Here is a 19,883-nt window from a genome sequence, read left to right on the forward strand (position 1 = left end):
TTTTGTTGTCAGCACATTCAACTATGTAAAGAAACAAGTAATTAATAAGAATATTTCATTCATTCAGATCTAGGATGTGTTATTTTAGTGTTCCCTTTATTTTTTTGAGCAGGTCTTGAAGTTCACCCTTATGTTACTGATGGCAGCAGCATGGTTCCTGACTGTTCTTTTGGGTAGTCTGTTGATGGGGATTCACTCCAGTGACTCCACCACCTGTGGTTTAGCCAGAGAATGGGCCACCTGGACAGAAGACTTGACAGTGCAGTTCTCAAGTGTCTTTATTTTTTTCTCTCCCTGTGATCCGTCAGGCGTCCAATAGCGCTCTGGAGCTGCTAGCCACAAACACAGAGCCAACAGGAGGCTGGCAAGCAGGGGCATGATTTTTCTGGGTAGAAACTGGGTGAGCAGATGTTTATTCATTTGATCTCTTTGTATGTGGATTTGCATCGGCAGAGACAAGAAAATCTGTTTGATGCTCCAGATAATGGGAAGGGTTACAGACAACACAGCTATTGTAAAACAGTCCCTTTGGCACAATGCAGCCAGTTCAGCCAACTCAATTGGCTTCTCAGGATGGAGCCAAAGAATGTCGACCAACGGTTCAAACTGGTTTTGATTTATTAAAACAATGAAAGTTGAGCTAGCAGACATGTTCTCAACAATATTAGTGCTTGGGCTGCCGAGTGGCGCAGCAGTCTAAGGCACTGCATCTCAGTGCAAGAGGCGTCACTACAGTCCCTGGTTCGATTCCAGGCTGTATCACATCCAGCCGTGATTGGGATTCGCATAGGATGGCGCACAATTGGCCCAGCGTTATCTGGGTTTGGCCATTATTGTAAATAATTTATTCTTAACTCACTCGCCTAGTAAAAAAAAAAAGTTACATCTAACTTTTCTTTAAAAATAGACGTGTCCTGTTTGTTTTATCCTGTAGTATTTTAGTCATTTGACTTCGAAAACAATAAATCTCAATCCATATCAGATATTTGTCAGGGAAAATAGGTTTGAAAAATTAATCCTGTCAGCTTAGCCAGTATAGCATAGGCTTATTGTGGCTATGCATACATACTGTATAAATCTAGATGTTTTTTTATTAATAGCTACTAATGTGAACCTCTAAATTACAAAGTAAAAATATGTTGATAGATTGTTCATGTTACGTGACAAATTTATAAAGAGCTTTAGCTCCATGCAGCCACTAAATTGTATGTTTAATTAATAGGCTTTGATTAAGACATTAACATATTATGGGTCTCAATACAGTCATATGATTGCATTGTGTATTACATCACTCAAAGTCACTGTTACTTTCTGAACTTATTACTCTTCCTATTCTTCTTGCCAGCACCAATGGCTGCTTTTTCTGTCATGATCTGTTGGTATTTCTTCTTGTTGTTGCTGTTGAAGTTAAAGGGAAAGTATTAGCGCTTGACAATTCAAGTAGCTCATATCAGGTATTTGATGTCAATTCAATTGTTCTGCATACCCATGAACTGTCTGCCAAAAGCATATTTTCAGGAACACACAAGCTATGAAATTCAATACCGTACATGACACAGAAACCGAAACTTACTGTCTGAACTCTGCATCAGCAAGCAACTCCTCCACCATGGTTCTCTTCCGGTCTTTCTTCGGGACACGGGAATGGTAGAAGTCCACAGGGCTATCTACTACTGTAGCAACCTGCGACAGAAAATTGGTTTTGGGAATTGGTTTTTATGGAATTTCTTGTGGGGAAATGGTGTCGCATCCCTCAAACAGTTCCAGACACTTGTAGAATTTAGCATTTACCTGAATAACATGGATCACTGAGAAAACAGAGCACAGTTGAGGGTTAGATGCTTACTGACCTGGAAGTACTTGGGGAATCCATCTCTATCATTCTTCTTATAAAAGCGCTTGGGGTCCATTGCTCCACGCATTTTCAGTGCTTTGAGGTCACCCTTTATTTCCTCTGTCATTTCAGGAGCCCTCATGTTAAACCAGCCGGCTCCAGTGGTCTTGTCCCTCTCCTCCTGAGCATGGCAAGACAAGGAAACATATCAGTCAGGATAGTCGATGAATGAACAAACTGAACAAAAATAGCCAAACTATAACGACTACTTGTCCTTGCATCACACTGTTGGAGTTTGCTACTTTCTCTTCTAAATTAATAAACAAGGGTATATGGACTTGTACTCACTTTGCGCTTCAGTTTCGCAGCCTGTTTGGACTCCCTGTACGGAGGCACAGAATCTCTCTTCTCAAACTCTGGGCCAATAACACTCTTCTTCATCAACTGCCAACAGAGAAAATAAATCACAATGTAGGAGAACATTTAAAAAACACACAGATCCATTAAAGTCGAAAGGTTTGAAATTGCATGAAATACTTCCTCATTGAATTACCCAGCCTTGCATAACTACACAATTTATTACCAATTATACACCATATATCACCTTCAAAACAAAATCAATTAGTCATTTACCTCATCTTGGCTCTTCTGTTCCTTCAGTTTTTTCAGGGAGTTAGAGACTGTCTTTGATTTGCTGCCATCGAAATTTATGTATAATCCCCCAAGCTCCTTCACTTTCAGGCCCGGGTCAATACGGCTGGACAACTCTTTCCTATAACAGATTGTAACAAATAATTACCCAGGAGGCACAGCATTGTCCATTCTCCAACTGGTTCAATCTTGATACATTAATTAATTAAAATGAATGTGAAAATTCTTTATACGTGCTTGGCATTGCAATTCAATAAAATAGCTCCACTGCATTAGATTAAAAAAAACAACTCCTGCTTTCCATTCAGAATAAGATGGCATTGTGGTGCTGGAGCCACAACTGTCAAATTAAATTGACATTTTGAAAGCACAGATGACAACTGACATTTGCATGACCAAAACAGATACTTACAATTGTGGATTTCTGCTTGTGAAGAGGACTCGTTCATCTTCGTCATCATCATCTCCCTCTTCATCAACAAACTCTTCCTCATCTTGCGCTTCTTCAATGGCCTCCGTGTCTCCCTCTTCCTTCTCATCCACATAGTAATGTTCATCTGACTGAAGGCCAGGCCGGGCGTCTATGACAAACAGGCCATCAGCTGAAGACTGAGCAGCAGCTTGGGGTCTGGATGGGCCTGCCGCCTCAATACAGACAGCTTCCTCGTCACCATCAGAACCTTGTCTTTCCCTCTCATCCCCTTCCCCAGAATGCCGACTGTTGCCGTCGTCATCCTCTTCATCGTCACTGCTCTCCAGCAGACTGATCACGCCAGATTTCTGTATGATGACACAGTCTCTGGACTCCTCTAGCTTGTCAGCATCAGATACACTGACCTTCAGGCTCAGGCTGGAGGTCACCTTAATGGGCTCTGTGGTGTGAGGGGCTTCATCTTGGTCAGCCGTTTTATTCTCAGTTACTAGTGTGCTGCTGACATCCATAGCCTCCTCACTAGGCACTGCCTGACATTCTTGGTTCTTTACCTCCAATGGAGGATCTGTGTGGGTGTTTACATCCACAGTCTTTTCCTCCGCTTCCTCAGACACCACTATAACAGGGGACATTAGATTTTCACACGCTGCGACTTTTACGGTTTGCTTAAGAGAGACATGTGAATCAGCTGGCATCATCATCTCCTGTTCAATTATCACTGGGGCGTCCGCATCGGCTGCATCCTCAGTGGACAGCTCCCTCTGCTGGTCTTCTGCTTCCACTGCAGGCTCACAGACTGCCTCAGCCCTCTCACTGATGGTCACCTTCTCCTGTATGTTTTCCTGAACAGGGACATCCACCATAGAGGTATTCTTCTTTGGGTCTTCCCTGGCGGTTGTCTCGGCTGAATCCTGCTGTACACTAGTGACCTTTGGCATCTCTGCATCCTCAGAGACTGTTACACTCCCTGTATGCTCCCGAGCAGGTGCTGAATTTTGGATGGGCGCTGCTGGTTCACCAATCACTACATCCTCAACGGTTAGAGTCTTATTTTCTTCCCCCACTTCTTCTATCATGGAGCAGTCTGGATCAGCGTCAACGGTGTCCTCCAACACTACACTTTCTTCAGCAACCCCGGATGCTCTCACCTTATCTGACTGGCATAGGGCTTTCTCAACTAGTATATCCAGGGCCTTGGCTGTCAGCCGGGTAACTGGTGCTGCCCTGGAACTGCTGTTGGATCCAGTGCGACTACTGCAGGGAGTGCCCCTACCTCTCACCGACCTAGGGCTCCCCAGAGGGGTATACACATCAGTCAGGTCAGACTCAGAGTCTGAAACAGTGGTGCCTGTTTGTTTCAGCTCAGACAGCCTGCGAGTGGACCTCCTGGGAGTCATGCTTGGCCCAGACTCAAAGCTCTCTGAGTCCTGGGGACTCCGGGGGTCACAGGGACATTCTTTATACACACCTCTGCTTCTCCTGCGGGGTAGAGGAGAGTTGGAGCCATCGGTGGTTTCCTCTAAATGCATGGGGATAGCTTCAACAAACCTTCCTCTCCTGCTTCTGGTAACTCTGCGCACTGTGGAGGTCTGATCACCAGAGACACAGGACTCAGGATCAGAAAGCTCTGTGTCCTCGGTGTGACACTTTGAAGAAGCACGGCTGCTGGACATGGCAGTCCTCCTGGTCACTCTGGTCTGCGAGCCAGCCACCTTGGACTCAGACACCACAGAGCTGCAGGACTCTGCCTCTGAAACATAATTGTCCTTCTTGGCAGAGTCTGTGAGAAGAGCCTTCCTCAGACTTCTGGTAGCTCTGCGAGTGTTTGGTCTTCTGGAGACAGACAATGAACAAGAGTCTACCTCAGACACGTCCCCCTCCTTCGTAGAGTCAGGCTTGTCCCCACCTGCAGCTCTCCTTTGGCCCCTGCGAGCTGGCTGTGTGTCGGGGATAGCCTCCATATCTGATATAGCAGAACAGCAGGAATCTGACTCGGACACGTCAGCTTCATGGGTGGAGTCTACCTGGTTAGCAGAGTCAGTTTCGCGTTTAGACACCCTGGTCTTCCTCTTCCCGGTGGTGCTCTGGGCTTTGGAGGGAACATCTTGCTGGGAGTCACTGGTCACCTCAGACTGGGTTGCAGTCTCCCCTTTATCAGCTGTCCTCCTGGTTCTCCGAGTGGACGCTGGAGTGGCCTGTGGAGAAATATTATTTGTCAATACCGGTACTTCTGAACTTAAGAGGTCACAGAGAGACAAATTACTTTATAGCATGCATATATATAAATCAAATCAATCTCTGGTATGATGAATCAATTGAAAAGCGTTGGGTGTTTCGGGAATCGACAACCATCAAATACACAGGTTTGTTTGACAGCGGAGCAGCGCTAAAACAACTAATGAACTCATCAAGACATTGACCACGTTTACATGCACACAATACACGGTCTTATTCTGGATAAGCTACATGCACCTTTGATATCCCGCTCACAAGGATCCCTGTATCCATAAATAAAATAGAATATTCCTCATTTAAGTTCATATGGGTTAAATGGAATAGTAACAAATATGGACACTGACTGTAGACCTGTAACGTCTCACATGCCAACAGCTCAGCATATGTGAGAACTCCTTCAAAACTGTTGGAAAAGCATTCCAGGGGACCACCTCATGAAGCTGGTTGAGAGAATGCCAAGACTGTGCAAAGCTGTCATCAAAGCAAAGGGTGGCTACTTTGAAGAATTTCAAATATATTTTTTATTTGTTTATTAACACTTTTTTGGGTACTACATGATTCCATGTGTGTTATTTCATAGTGAAGACATCAAAACTGTTATTGTACAATGTAAAAAATAGTCAAAATAAAGAAAAACACCGTAGTAGGTGTCCAAACCTTTAATCGGTACTGTATGAATTTTTCTAACTGATCAAAAATCAATCAATCCAAACTGTGCAGCAGCCATTTGATGAATGGAAAGAGACACGTGACAAAACACCTAAAAGTTTAATGACATTGGGAAATTGCCACGCCTTCGATACTGGGTAAGGCAACAAGGTAGGGAGTAGGAATGTCCCCAACTAAAACAAACCTTGGGCGACCAAGAGGTCTCTTCTTTCGACCAATCACATTTTTTTAACGTTTATTTTTCCATATATAAAAACACCCTGTATGTTTTAATAAAGTCAACTATATGCACACTGTTTAACGAAATGAGACACACAAATTACTCCAGAGGGAGCCCGACGGCAGTTGATTTGGGCCGGACTTGCTTTGCTGTGTTAAAAAAGACAGCTAGTGCCTGTGTGACAGGCGCACGCCGTCGCTTTTTCATCTCCCTGCTGCAGCAACCATACATAGAACAGTAAGTGTTCATCATGCTGTCGGTGGGGCTGAAGCGGCAACATAAGACATTTCTAGTTTCTTACTTGAAAAGTTGTTACCAAAATCCCTCTTTTGTTTAGGAAAAACATTCCCTATTCCCTCAACCCTTGCTCTCTTTACGTGACATGTACACATCACATGCACATAACCAATAGAGCCTGACCTATAGCACATCATAATGACATCAAGAAATTGGTTATAACAAACTCCAACACAGCAGCATAATGGATGCAGAGGACGTGACAAACAAACTTGAAAAGGGGGTATGTTTACAGATTGCTCAGGAGGGAAAGGGGAAGTCCAATGTGTGGAAGACATTTGAGAGTTCTTTCAGCTCATCACTTACACCTAAATCAAATAGCAAGCTAACATTAATCAATGACCAAGTTTACATCAAATCACATTTTGTCACATGTGAGGAATACAACAGGTATTACACCTTACCGTAATCAAAAATTCAGTTAAGAAAATATTTACTAAATACACTAAAGTAAAAAAGATATATAATTTCCCCCCCTTGCTTTTATTTACATTTACATATATATAAAACATTTCCTTTCTTTTAGGGCCAATAATGTGATTCTTAAGAAAAATGGGCGTGGCTTCACAATTTTAGATTAGAAGACAATGGCGGGAATGTGCAGCCGAAGTCTGACGAGAGTGGATACAAATTCATAGCTTTAACAAATTATGACAAATTTAAGGAAATGTTGAGCAATGTAACAAAGTAATGCCTTTTCAACAAGTTCCATTACACATTGTTGGCTAACAATTTGTTAGATACGCTAACCTGAAGAATCGCATCGCATATCATTACAGCAGTTGTGTGTACCAATATATTAGCTAGCTACATAATGTTACTTGGCTACTAATACATCGAACATGGCAGTATATTAACTATATGCTGTCGAACTAACTACCCACATGTATTGACTTGATTATTCAATTCATTCTTAGCTAAGTGCTATAGTTATTGTGCGTTCTCAGTGGACATTGTTAATGGAGTCGTACGATGTCTAGTTAGTCATTTTTTTATGCTAGCTAGCAAGAAATTGTATAGCAACAGCATCAACTTCCAGTAGACAGGCAAAGCGCTTGTACGCTCAACTGAAAGGATACCGTTCATTTACAGTATAGTAAAATGAACTATTAGTATGTAGTGCGTGTATATACTCATTATGTGTAGTACATAGTATGTTAGTATGGGTATTTGAACACAGCTCAAGACATGGCCTACATAAATTGTATATGATTGTATTATAAGAACAATGGAGCAACTAGGGTTGCAAAATTACTGGAACTTTAAATAAATTCAACCGGGATTATGGGAAAACCAGGGGATGTGTGCCAGAATCAGGATGGAATAAACAGGAAATCCAGATTCCTCCAACCACGAGTTATGGGAAAACTAGTGAATTAATTGAAAATTCCTGGAATTTTGCAACACTATTAAAAATAATATTATTTTGTGACAAATGGGCTTTCACCAGGATTGCTGTCTGCGGTTCTGAAACACAGCCTCATCTTCCGTGAATTGGTGCCTTCCCTGACGCTAACCCTGATGCAGTGAAAATAATTAAAAACATTAAGTACGCTTTATGTGGATGCATTACACCTTTGTTAGCCTTGAACAACTAGCCTAAACAAATGAACTGCAACATGTCTGCAATTGCATTCATGAATGCAACTTTAGTCTTTGCAGTAATAAAGGCCTTTACACATTTGTTAGAAGAAACTCTGGTACTTATTTCGTGTCGTTTGTAAAACGTCCACACACAGTATGTTAGTATGGGTATATATTTATATATATATTTTTAAATACGTTCGTGTATTTAGTAAATATTTTCTTTACTAAATTTTTGGTTACGGTAAGGTATTCCGCACATGTGACAAAATGTGATTTGATGAAAACGTGGTAATTGACTAACGTTAGCCAACTGTTAACTCTAACTAGTTAACAGCAGCAAGTTCTCCAGGACTAATTTGTGAGTGTGTAACTTCAGTGTAAATGGCAATATTGTACGTTTTGTATACAACGGATTGCCTCCTAAAAACAATAGTGAACTAAAAATTTGTATGCTAGCAAAACAAATGAGGGACTCAAGCTAGGCTAGCTAGCTTGTTGCCACGTGAATATGAACGATCAAGTATTACACACTGAAAACGACCTGTATGTACGAAATGCGCTGAACTGTATCTAAATCATACACATAATCACGCAATTAAAACCTACCGTAACTCCAGAAAATTCATCGGAGTTTGTTTTAGTTGGAGAGCATACGCGTACTCCTCTTCTGGTGGCCACCATCTTGCTCGCGCTGTTCTTTCTCACTTCTGCCACATGTGTTCCCAACGTCAGCCAGACTCCACCAATCTTCTTCGATGAAGTTTAACGGCGGTTGGCATCCAATAAATGTAGCATTACCGCCCCCTACTAGACTGGAGTACAACTCCCTTATACTTTGCTTGAAAAATAAAATCAACACATATCACTACTTTCCCCCAACGCTACACATTCCTTTGTCTCGTGCCCTTCTGCATACGTCTTACATCTAGGAACCTCCCTCCTACACATGTCCATAAGCTTGACACATGTAACAAGGTAACATATTTGGCACAAAAGCTCACAGGAAAACCTATATTCTAACATCACTTTGTCTGGAAAAGACTCTACATCAAAACTCAAAATAACAGGCAATGATTCTCATTTCACCACTCACGCCACCCTGACTGCGTGGCAACAAACAATAAGCATCATAAACACCAGGAATCTTCCCCTTCACTTGGTCAACTTTTACATGTACTGCTACCCAAGTAATCACTCCTTTCAATGGCACCCTTTTCTCAATGGCACCCCCCCATTCGTTTAATGCAGATTCTCCCTCTGACCAGCAGAAACACACAATTATCACAAGACCACTTCTGGTTACCTTCACCGATTCAACAGCACCCAGCAGTTTTCACCACAAATGGATCAGCCAAAAGGCAAAGGGTCCACTATTTCTAAAAACTTCACTCCTGTCAGACTCATCTTTATCCTGACCCCCTCACCACACCTACCGCCTCCGATACTTCAACCACATTCACTTCCAGTTTGCCTCCTGTCTTCAGCTCACTTTTCTTACACTTTCTACCATCTTTTTTTAAACATAATTTTTAACCAACTCAATCTCATCCTCTCTCCCTGACCTCCTCTGCCTCTCTTTTTTCCTCCCATGTATTCCAAGTATTTTGCTCCTTATAATACTGCACTTCTCCTGACATACATCTTATTCTTGCCTTCTCAAGGTACACCATTTAAGCGGCAATCAATCTCTGCACAACCAGCACGAACCCCTCGGGCTGTGGTGCTCAACAGTACATCCCACCGAGAAAGCAGCTACTTCATCTTGATCTTTATCAAATGCTACCGCAAAGCGGTTCCATTTCAAACAAGCAAGCTCTTCCAACCACCATCTAGCTTCTTCGATCAAAACCCGACCAATCGACTTGCGATGCATGCTAAGGAACAAACACATTTGTGTGGATCACAGTACTCCAATGAGACTATAATCTAGTAAAGTGTATCATTCGAGGAGGATTTAGTTTATAGATACTCCCCCCTGTTCTTATGTGATCTGAAAGAAATAGTGATAGTGATCATGTGCACCCATCTCTTCCAATGAACACAAAACACTTCAAAAGTGTTTAATCATTTAATAAACCCAATAGAACAAGCCAGAAAATGGTAACATTAAATATATGAATTATTACAGTACAATATAGAGAACTCAAACTTCTTAGGATTGTGCACCCTGCCTGGAAGACATGCCATGATTAATAAATAAGATATCCACCCAGACACTTCAGAGCTTAGAATTCATTTCCCATGCCAATCTGGAATACTCCAGTACTATCACGTACACGATAAAGGTGTCAAGCCTACTATGAATGTAAACCTCATTTGGGGATATTTCTCATATTACCACTTAGATGGGGACACATTTTCTAATAAGTATGAGCAGTTAGGGGTATAGGACAAATCATATCCTGGTATACCCGGTCAGTAGCACTGGGCTTAAAAAAAATAATATATATATACAAAGACTTGCCAAGACAACACTAACAACCATAAAGTTTTAAATGTTTTATCAAATCACTACCGTACACTAAATCAAGAGAAGTTCATGAACTAACCATACATTTTTCACTCATCAGAAATCTATTGGAATTAGGCTCTTGTCCCCACTATACAGGGTGCCAGTATTATACAGTAGAAAACAGAAGGAGCTATTCATACACATCAGAGCGCACTAGGACTTTACATCTCTCGCTCTGTGGCTTTAACAACCGATCCAAAGTACTCACCTCTACATAATGTAAAAATATCATGGGACATTTCCGTAGTGGGTTAGAGACTGTTTAACCTTTAAACTGCTTTGCAATCATTCTAACATTGTACTAAAACAAGGTGACCCATGTAAACAATTGAATTATTTCTGTGGTTCCAATTCAGTTTTGTAGCCGTGTCTGTTAAAGATTTAGCTACCTATGTACCCGTCTTAAATGCATTGGACATGAGTAACATCTGAATAACAGATTTTCAGAGGACATGCTACAGGTTGTTTCTCTTTGAGTGAACAAGGTAACCTTTTGCTTTGATGATCCCCCTGCTTTTGACAATGATGGAGTAGCGCAAAACCCACTCCAACCTCCAGTCTGCTACCTTCAGGTCCTGAGTGCTCTCCTGCACTGCCTCCTGGAAGCTGGCAGCAGTAATCAGTTCTACAGGAAAATACAATGTGTTAATTCAGTGCCCCTCAGAGCACACACAGCCTTTCCTTAACATGTATTATCTGATTATACAGTGAAAAGATTACAAATTGAAATGATCACAATCTTCACCTTTTGGGTCATTATGAGTCAGTAGCTGAATGTCAAACTCCTTTGCAAAAGCAGTCAGGTCAGGGGGCATCACACAGCAGGAGGCCAGATTCACCTGGTTACTGCTGGGTTTCACCTAGACCAGGAGAAAATAAAACAATTCAAAACCCCAAATACACCAACGCTAACCTACAACAATCTGATGGTCTCGTCAGCATCACCACTCACCCGGGCCCAGTTGTAGAGCTGCTCCAGGAGCTCCTTGTCCAGGTCGGAGGTTCCGATGGCAGCGATCTTGTGGCTCTGCACCAATCCCTCCAGCTCCGTCCAGGCAGGCTGCAGGTTCTCCAGGGTCTGGCTCTCCCCCTCAGGCAGAACAGGGGGTGCAATGATCACAGAGTCCAGCTGGGACACAGCCAAGACCTGACAAGCTGTCACAAACAGTCTTATGAGCATGAAACTAGTATACAGTCAGTGCGTACTTCTTAAAGCTGAAATCTGTAAAAGGGGAAACAGTGCCTTTGTTTTACTTAGATGAAACAGAGAAGAGGAGCTTCCAGGAGCGTGGTAAAAAAATACACAGCTCAGTACATATTCTGGTGTTCTAACGCACATTCAATAACGTCGGGGGAAAAAAGTTTGTTTTTTGAAGTGATCAACATCTTTGTTGTTGCAATATCCCAAACAGACGTGATATCTTCTGCCTGTACGGATTTCATCTTTCAAATACAACAAATTGAGGTAAGGAAAGGAGTAGGCATGCCAACAAAAGCAGTTCACCGATAAAGTCTGTTGCATTTTTATTTGACATGGTCATGTCTACAGACAACCTGTGCCTGTGCCAAATGACTTTTCCGTACAGTCAGAGTCAGTGGTCCTTTGCTGTTTTGTAAATGTAATACTCACACTTATCGACTGCATCTTTGATTGAAGAGAGGTCTGCCTCGCAAATAAATAGTTTCACTGTAAAGCAAGAATATGGACATGTTAATAAAAACAAACAATCAGTAAGGCACCATGAATGGTATTTTTGTCATGAAATTCACACACTGGGCTCATAATTCCTTATGCCAATGCCACACCAAACTATGGTATCAAAGCAGGGGTTCCCAAACTTTCAGGCCAGGGACCCCTTTCTGATAGCAAATTCATCAGGGACCCCACTCATAATCAGAACACAACTCAAGTGAGATAAAAATAAAAAAAATAGCATACAAAGAGTTCTACTGTGACTTTGGCAACACATGGCCCAACGAAACAAGTCTCCATCCCTGAGAAGGAACATTTTAAAAACCCATTTCTTGGCACGGAGAGAACATTTGGGAGTGTTCAAGCACATTTCCTTCAATTCCACAGATATTGTCAAGGGGCAGAGATATTTTCTGGTTGTTGAAGCTAATATCCTGCAATTCTTCACATTTTGCAATGAGGCAGAGAGAAAATATTGCAGTTATGAAAAAAATGAAAAAAGAAAAGAATTGTGGAATACTGTAGATACCAATATCCCTGTAAGTCTCCCAGGCCCATGCTGCCCAGGGTTAAGAATATAACATTTTAGACTAATAATTGCATTGTATTACACCCTCTAAACTTACTCCAGGGATCCCTTGGCCATTAAAAAAAAAAATGTAATAATTATGTAAAAAAGTGGGGTCCATGTGCCACTGAGAACCCCCTGTCATAGAATACCAGAACTCACCAGAGACCTTCAGCTCCTCCCTTTCTTCAGGTGTGATTGCTTCTGTAGCTTGAGGGATGGAGCAGTCAATGGTGTCTGGTAGGTCCTAAATTTACAACAAACGTGTTAGTCAAAGAAAAAGAGTAGCTTAAAAATACAAAGAAAAAAAAACCAACATCAATATTGTCTTAACTTTGTCCAAATACAAACACATGCTTTTGATTTCACAAACTTGTGGAATTTCATTGCAGGGAACATACGCTTTGACTTTGTGCATGTAAGACCCCCCGCTGTACTCACTGAGCGTGTGGAAGCAGATTAGCTGACCCCAGCCGAAAAGCAACAGGGCAAAGCCACTCAAACTTCACAACAGAAGCACATGTAGAACCTTTCACAGCCAACTTTGCATGAAGGATTACTATGACAGTTCCCTTTCATCAGTCTGATAAATTCATTGCGGTCAATCAACGTGCAGCTATTTTGTTTTCCCAGCAGAAGAACGCAATTGCAGTAGTATCGTAACATTAGGACTACTGTGAGGTCCAAAAGTATTGGGACAGTGACTTTTTTCCTGTTGTTTTGGATGTTTACGCCACATATCGGGTAAACCGTTTGGAAATTACAGCACATTTTGCACATAGTCCCCACATTTTATCAAAAGTATTGGAACATATTCACTTATGCGCATTAAAAGTAGTCAAAAGTTTAGTATTTGGTCTAATTTCTAGCACACAATGACATCAAGCTTGTGATCTACAATCACGCCTCGCAGGGCCAATGAAATCTATGCCTCGCTGGAAGCCCCGCCTTCCACATCTGAAAAGCGAGAGGTTCGGATTCATTCCTTCAATTTAATATCACTCTTCACGAGCCCAGGGACAGGTGGCAAAACAGGTGTTGTGCCTTGTTTCCCCTCCTTCAGGGATCAGTTGTTATAGTCATAACGTTACGCTCCCTTTCAGTCAGTCAACTTCGGTACAACAAACTACGGTCACTGCCCAAGCTGAATGAAGTGGCCCATGGCAGAGCACCCAGACCTGACCCAGCCAGATGCGTCAGTCTGGGTATTGCAAACACCTAGTGACTTTCCCCTGTCCATAAGCACACTGTGGGATACACTGAGAGCAGTGACTAACGATAAAACCTCAAGAAAATGTTTAAAAAGTGTGGCGATGCCCAACTGTCCACAGCACAAATATCTCCTACAGTCAATCCTTTAAACAACAGCCAAGACACTGCCAGACCCCTGGTGGGGTAACAAGTACACCGCTAGGGAACACTTGCTGCAATGTGCCAGGGAGATATCCTCTACAATCCAGTGGGAGATGCGCTCCTTAAAAGAGAGTGTCCTGACATGAGCTAGATTAGCAAAACAGACAAAAAGCTGGTCACATAACCAACCATAACCATTCAGTGCATGTGCATAAAGCTCGCACCGGACACAGGGCATATAACGTTTGTTGCTCTTCAGAGCAAAAGGAGATGAAAAGGGAACTCACTCAAAGCTAAGGACCTGTAGGACATTGCCATGACTTCCGGGGCTAAGGCTGCATTTGGAACAATGTCACCTTAGTCACCCGGGGCAAACAAAGTACAGGAAGGGTGTACGGATAACACGTGGAGGTCTCCAACATATTTAGCTGAGGCCAAAGTCATGAGTAGGGAGGTTTGTAGAAGGATCTTCAGCACCACCAACTCCAGAGACTCAAAAGGGGACACACAGTGCCCCAAAAAAGAAAGCCTGTCCCTGCTCGAATAGCTCCTTTAGGAACATATGGATGTACCTCAGAGCACTGAAAAGGAACCAGCATGCCATCTTATCAACAGAGCTCAAACACTTGCGATAAATGCATAAGGTCCTCACGTGGAAGCGCACTTGTGGACTGAATGGTAGCAATAACATTCGGGAGGTAAACCTCTAGCCATCAGATTAGCCCATTCAGGGGCCAGGCAGAAAATAATGATAAGCTCTCCTGGCGCACCCTCTCCAACATGGGTTGAATCAGAACCACTGGTGGAAACGCTTAGAGGGTCCGAAGCCACTGGTGCGCCAGAGCATCAGTTGCCAATGGTGCACTGTTCTCTCATCAAGAAAAATAAACGACAATGCGCGTTTGAGTTAGGCGTAAAGACCTGTGTCTGCATTGCATAATCTCCCATATCTGGCAGTCTCCACTTCTGCTATCCAGGGGGGCACCCCCCAGAGTTGAGGCAACCGGGAACATGCATCACTCGAAGAGCAAATGCAAACTGCTCCACATGTTCTGTTTCAGTCATTTATCCAGAGAAACTTACAGTAGCACGTGCATACATTTTCATACTGGTCTCCAATGGGAATAGAACCGACCACCCTGGTGTGTGATGCGCCATGCTCTACCAATTGAGCCACACAGGACCTCCACAGCAACAGGGTGTGAGCCTAGGTGAGGCGGGGAGGGACCGTGTGTCCCACGCCTTCTGATGGATGCAACCGTCATGATGGCTCTGACCAGCACATGCCGGCCTGACAAACGAGGGAAGCAGCGCCAGAGCGCTACGTACAGTGTCAGAAGTTCCAGGTAACTAATATGCCAGGCACTCCAACACCGTCCATACTCCCTGAATTGAGTAACCCTCGCACAGCTCGCCCCACCCTTGGGGTGGGGGACGGGACACGTCTGTCGTGACCATATTGCAGAACACACGGACCATGAGAAACCCTTGTGACAGTAGCCAGTGATCCCTCCACTGGGCTAGTGCCCATGAATACATGAATTGAGAGGTTTAGGTGGCAGTATGTATCCAAGCTCATGGCTAGCAACCAGCACTGGAACAGTCACAACAATAGTCCCAGGGGAATGACCACTATCATAGAAGCCATCAACTTCAGTAGGCTCAGAAATTTGTGAAAGACTACTGTGCGCCCCAACCTAAACTGGGCCAAGCAGAGCTGAAACCCGGACAACCTCCCCGGGTGTAGAAAAGCGCTATTAACTATTTTCCAGCCCCCTTGTGGACAAAGCCAACTTATTACTCTCACTATGAGGAGAAATGGTATACCCCTTGAGCCCTGTGAACACCATGGAACGTGGGGTAACAGAGGAGCTTTAAACATGGACAAAATTCCAAACTAAATTGTGCTTCCGTGAGACTATTGCCTGGATGAAGCCCGGTGCCCCCACGTTTGGCCGTAACCAAACGTGGGGGCACTGACATCACCGTAATGTTTTTGTTTAGGGTCTCACCGGTTGCGCAGACCCGTGAGAAGGCCCCTCACTCCAGGGGTTACCCATGCCCGGTGCTCGGAGGCAGCTTCATCATTGAAGGTGCCCGCAAGCCCCGCTTCCTTCACTCTAGGAATAGGATTGCCTTAACGTCGGAGGAAAGCTAGTAAGCTTAATTTGCCGGAAGTTATGCATGCTATAGCCGACGTAAGCCATGAGGCTTTTAGTCTAAACTAGCTAGCCTCAGATCGCAGCACGGTCCATTTAGACTAACCAAGCGACTTAATGCTGGCAGGCAGCAGAAAGTTCTCCATGGCGTCTCCAGACTGTCACATGTGCTCAGTGTGAACCTGCTTTCATCTGTGAAGAGCACAGGGCGCCAGTGGCGAATTTGCCAATCTTGGTGTTCTCTGGCAAATGAAAAAAGTCCTGCACGGTGTTGGGCTGTAAGCACAACCCCCACCTGTGGACGTCGGGCCCTCATACCACCCTCATGGAGTCTGTTTCTGACCGTTTGAGCAGACACATGCACATGTGGCCTGCTGGAGGTCATTTTGCAGGGCTCTGGCAGTGCTCCTCCTTGCACAAAGGCGGAGGTAGCGGTCCTGCTGCTGGGTTGTTGCCCTCCTACGGCCTCCTCCCCATCTCCTAATGTACTGGCCTGTCTCCTGGTAGCGCCTCCATGCTCTGGACACTACGCTGACAGACACAGCAAACCTTCTTGCCACAGCTCGCATTGATGTGCCATCCTGGATGAGCTGCACTACCTGAGCCACTTGTGTAGGTTGTAGACTCAGTCTCATGCTACCACTAGAGTGAAAGCACTGCCAGCATTCAAAAGTGACCAAAACATCAGCCAGGAAGCAAAGGAACTGAGAAGTGGTCTGTGGTCCCCACCTGCAGAACCACACCTTTATTGGGGGATGTCTTGTTAATTGCCTATAATTTCCACCTGTTGTCTATCCCATTTGTAAAACAGCATGTGAAATGTATTGTCAATCAGTGCTGCTTCCTACGTGGACAGTTTGATTTCACAGAAGTGTGATTGACTTGGAGTTACATTGTGTTGTTTAAGTGTTGACTTCATTTTTTTGAGCAGTGTATATAAAAGAGTACTAATGTTACTGGCCCCACTACAACAAAAATGCATGTTATTTGGTCCTTGAAACATTTAATTGAAATACTATAGAATTCTGTTCATTCCTATGGAGGACTATTCCAACTGGGGAGTGCCAATATGGCCAACCAGTGCTTCAAAGCCAATGGCCAATACATAACATCAGCAATCCAGGATTTATATACATTATTGTTATCACCTGTGGAAGGCGGTGCTTCCAGCGAGACAGGATTTCATTGACCTTGTCAGGGGTGATTGTAGATCCTTTAACTCTAGTCGCAAGAGTGTGACTCCCCATAGTATGTTGTACCAAACTTGACTGACTGAAAGGGAACCAATGGTTACACAATTGTTTTTCATTATGGGTCCATCCCTGCTAGATGATGTAAAATGTTAGCAGGTACTGTAGACACTTGGTCACTATGGGAACTTGGTAAACAGGGATTATGGACACTTGATACTGTTTGGATGTTGGTGAAAAGCTGTTATGTAGCCATGTGTGTAATAAAATATGCATGGGAAATACAACTATGTGGTATTGAGTAGTGAGTGTGTGGACAGAGTGATGTCTCACCATTGGTGAAGTTGTTGGTGGTATGGTGGCACACCACTCATTAAGAGTGGCTCGAACACAGTCTTGAATCTGTAATGCAAAAAAATGCTTGAGGGGACTAAATTAATAGCAGTGCTAACAGGGTTGCTATAAACACTTGTGGTAACTGGGTAGGGCTTTCATGGACACCTACAGATCATGCAAAGATGCTAAATTATCTAACATTACTTTGAAAGATGTCATATGGAAAGTATATGATTATTTTGTACACTGCTGGGCACAATGGGTGATTTGAACAGCACGAAAATGTGTGGCCAGAGCTATAGCATGTTATACAAGAACTATGAAATGCTGCAGGGAGAGTCTTAGTCACACTTATGAGAGTCAGGTGGTGCGCACAGCTTCAATGACAGTTATTCATGCTAAATAAAGGCTGGCCTTTTAGAACCTACACATGACAAGTCATTGTCCTCAAATGTATCATGCATTCTTGCATCTCATTATCAGGTGAACCCTGGCCCAGATACATGTTTTTTAAAGGTAGGGGCCTGGATCAGAAAAGTATCTGTGACCAACAGATATCTGGATTCCCAGTCATGTGAAATCCATAGATTAGGGCCTAATTTATTTCAAATGGACTGATTTCCTTATATGAAATATAACTTTAAAATATTTGAAGTTTAATTTTGTTCAATATAGTTAGCTATTGGACGTCGAGGCTATAGTTTTTCAAGATACCTAGTTAACATCATCTTGCCAGGGGTGTATTCATTCTGCCAATTCTGTTGAAAAACGTTTCTTAAACGGGAGGGAAAGGGACCTACCTGAACTTGTCCGTTTTTGGACCATGGCGATTAATGACTACACTCCAGCTAACTGACCAATGTTGCACTATTTTCTTAAACATCTTACTTCAGCTAGCCAGTCAGTTATGACAGAATCCAATGGTCAGTCTTACCTCTTCGCTAGGTGAAGACGGACATTTTTTCTTGAGACGGCTTCGGTTTACTAAATTCCCCGTGTGAAGATACAAAATCGTAGCATGGTTGAGGAGCACCTTAGCACTGGTGGTGTGTTTTTCCATGTGGTGTCCTTGGTAAGTCGATAAATGTATCGTGGTAGAAAGCCTTTATGAACTATTCAGCAACTTCAGTTACTTTATTCTAACAGGAGTGACTTCGTTTCCAAACGGTACCGCTGAATCAGAATGACTTGCATTTGTAGATTATTTAAGACGCCCACATTGTAACCGGGTGTTGTGTGCAAAATCAGGCATGGAGTTCTGGACTCTTTTTAACCAAGAGATTGTTACAGCTCAACAATGGTGTTATGACTCACTGTACATTGGAATGTACACTGTAATCATGACACAGCATGTTTCAAGAGACCAGATGTTCAATTTTTTAATTTAACATTCATCCCTTGACCCTAATCAGAGGGCAAACACACCCACATAGAAGACAGTTTGGGCAATACATTTTTTTAGACACAATCAATTTAGTGTATGTAAACTACTGACTCACTGGAATTGTGATACAGTGAAATAATCTGTCTAAACAATTGCTGGAAAAACTACTTGTGTCATGCACAAAGTAGATGTCCTAACCAACTTGCCAAAACTATAGTTTATTAACAAATTTGTGGAGTGGTTGAAAAACTAGTTTTAATGACTCCAACCTAAGTGTATGTAAACTTCCCACTTCAACTTTATAACTACTCCTGTCTATACAGAAATAAATTAAATCACTCAAAATACTTCACCAGAAAGCATGATTTAGCCAGATGAAACGAGGATCATTAGCTTTTCTTTGGGGGAGGTGGGGGGGGGGCAGAGAGTGTGGAAATAGGCCTGGCTGATTATTGACTTGAGGCGGTTAGTGAAAAGCATCTAAAATATGCTACATGACCAAAAGTATGTGGACACCTGCTGCTTGGATATCTCAATACAAAATCATTAATATGGAGTTGTTCCCCGTTTTGCTGCTATATCAGCCTCCACTCTTCTGGGAAGGCTTCCATTTCTGTATGGACCTTGCTTTGTGCACAGGGATATTGTCATGCTGAAGCAGGAAACGGCCTTCTCCAAACTGTTGCCACAAAGTTGGAAGCACAGAATCATCTAGAATGTCATTGTATGCTGTTGCTTTAATATTTCCCTTCACTGGAACTA

General features: G+C 43.0%; 2 protein-coding genes across 2 annotated transcripts; both read right to left on the reverse strand.

The window, feature by feature from the left end:
- Nucleotides 1-600: 600 nt before the first annotated feature.
- dnttip2 (deoxynucleotidyltransferase, terminal, interacting protein 2) lies at nt 601-8,697 on the reverse strand. Its single transcript, XM_035737430.2, has 7 exons — nt 8,533-8,697; nt 2,898-5,113; nt 2,468-2,606; nt 2,183-2,278; nt 1,851-2,015; nt 1,574-1,683; nt 601-1,398 (listed from the first exon to the last, which is right to left on the reverse strand). Exons 1-7 carry the CDS (start codon nt 8,605-8,607, stop codon nt 1,305-1,307), a joined length of 2,895 nt encoding a protein of 964 aa, XP_035593323.1. The 5' UTR covers nt 8,608-8,697; the 3' UTR covers nt 601-1,304.
- A 1,283-nt stretch (nt 8,698-9,980) lies between these two features.
- Nucleotides 9,981-18,942, reverse strand: LOC118359143 (glutamate--cysteine ligase regulatory subunit-like). Its single transcript, XM_035737431.2, has 7 exons — nt 18,672-18,942; nt 17,735-17,803; nt 12,862-12,946; nt 12,069-12,125; nt 11,391-11,593; nt 11,184-11,298; nt 9,981-11,063 (listed from the first exon to the last, which is right to left on the reverse strand). The coding sequence occupies exons 1-7, from the start codon at nt 18,795-18,797 to the stop codon at nt 10,894-10,896; spliced, it is 825 nt and encodes a 274-aa protein (XP_035593324.1). The 5' UTR covers nt 18,798-18,942; the 3' UTR covers nt 9,981-10,893.
- Between the last annotated feature and the right edge of the window lie 941 nt (nt 18,943-19,883).

Source organism: Oncorhynchus keta, chromosome 26, assembly GCF_023373465.1.
Source record: "Oncorhynchus keta strain PuntledgeMale-10-30-2019 chromosome 26, Oket_V2, whole genome shotgun sequence".
Classification (NCBI taxonomy): Eukaryota; Metazoa; Chordata; class Actinopteri; order Salmoniformes; family Salmonidae; genus Oncorhynchus; species Oncorhynchus keta.

Coding starts and splice junctions, on each gene's coding strand:
- LOC118359143 (XM_035737431.2), bottom strand. CDS start 18,797: ATGGAAAAACACACCACCAGTGCTAAGGTGCTCCTCAACCATGCTACG. Junction 17,804..18,671: donor CGTCTTCACCTAGCGAAGAG/GTAAGACTGACC, acceptor TTTGCATTACAG/ATTCAAGACTGTGTTCGAGC. Junction 11,594..12,068: donor CAAAGATGCAGTCGATAAGT/GTGAGTATTACA, acceptor TGTTTGTGACAG/CTTGTCAGGTCTTGGCTGTG.
- dnttip2 (XM_035737430.2), bottom strand. CDS start 8,607: ATGGTGGCCACCAGAAGAGGAGTACGCGTATGCTCTCCAACTAAAACA. Junction 1,684..1,850: donor GATTCCCCAAGTACTTCCAG/GTCAGTAAGCAT, acceptor TTTCTGTCGCAG/GTTGCTACAGTAGTAGATAG. Junction 1,399..1,573: donor GCTGATGCAGAGTTCAGACA/GTAAGTTTCGGT, acceptor TAACTTCAACAG/CAACAACAAGAAGAAATACC.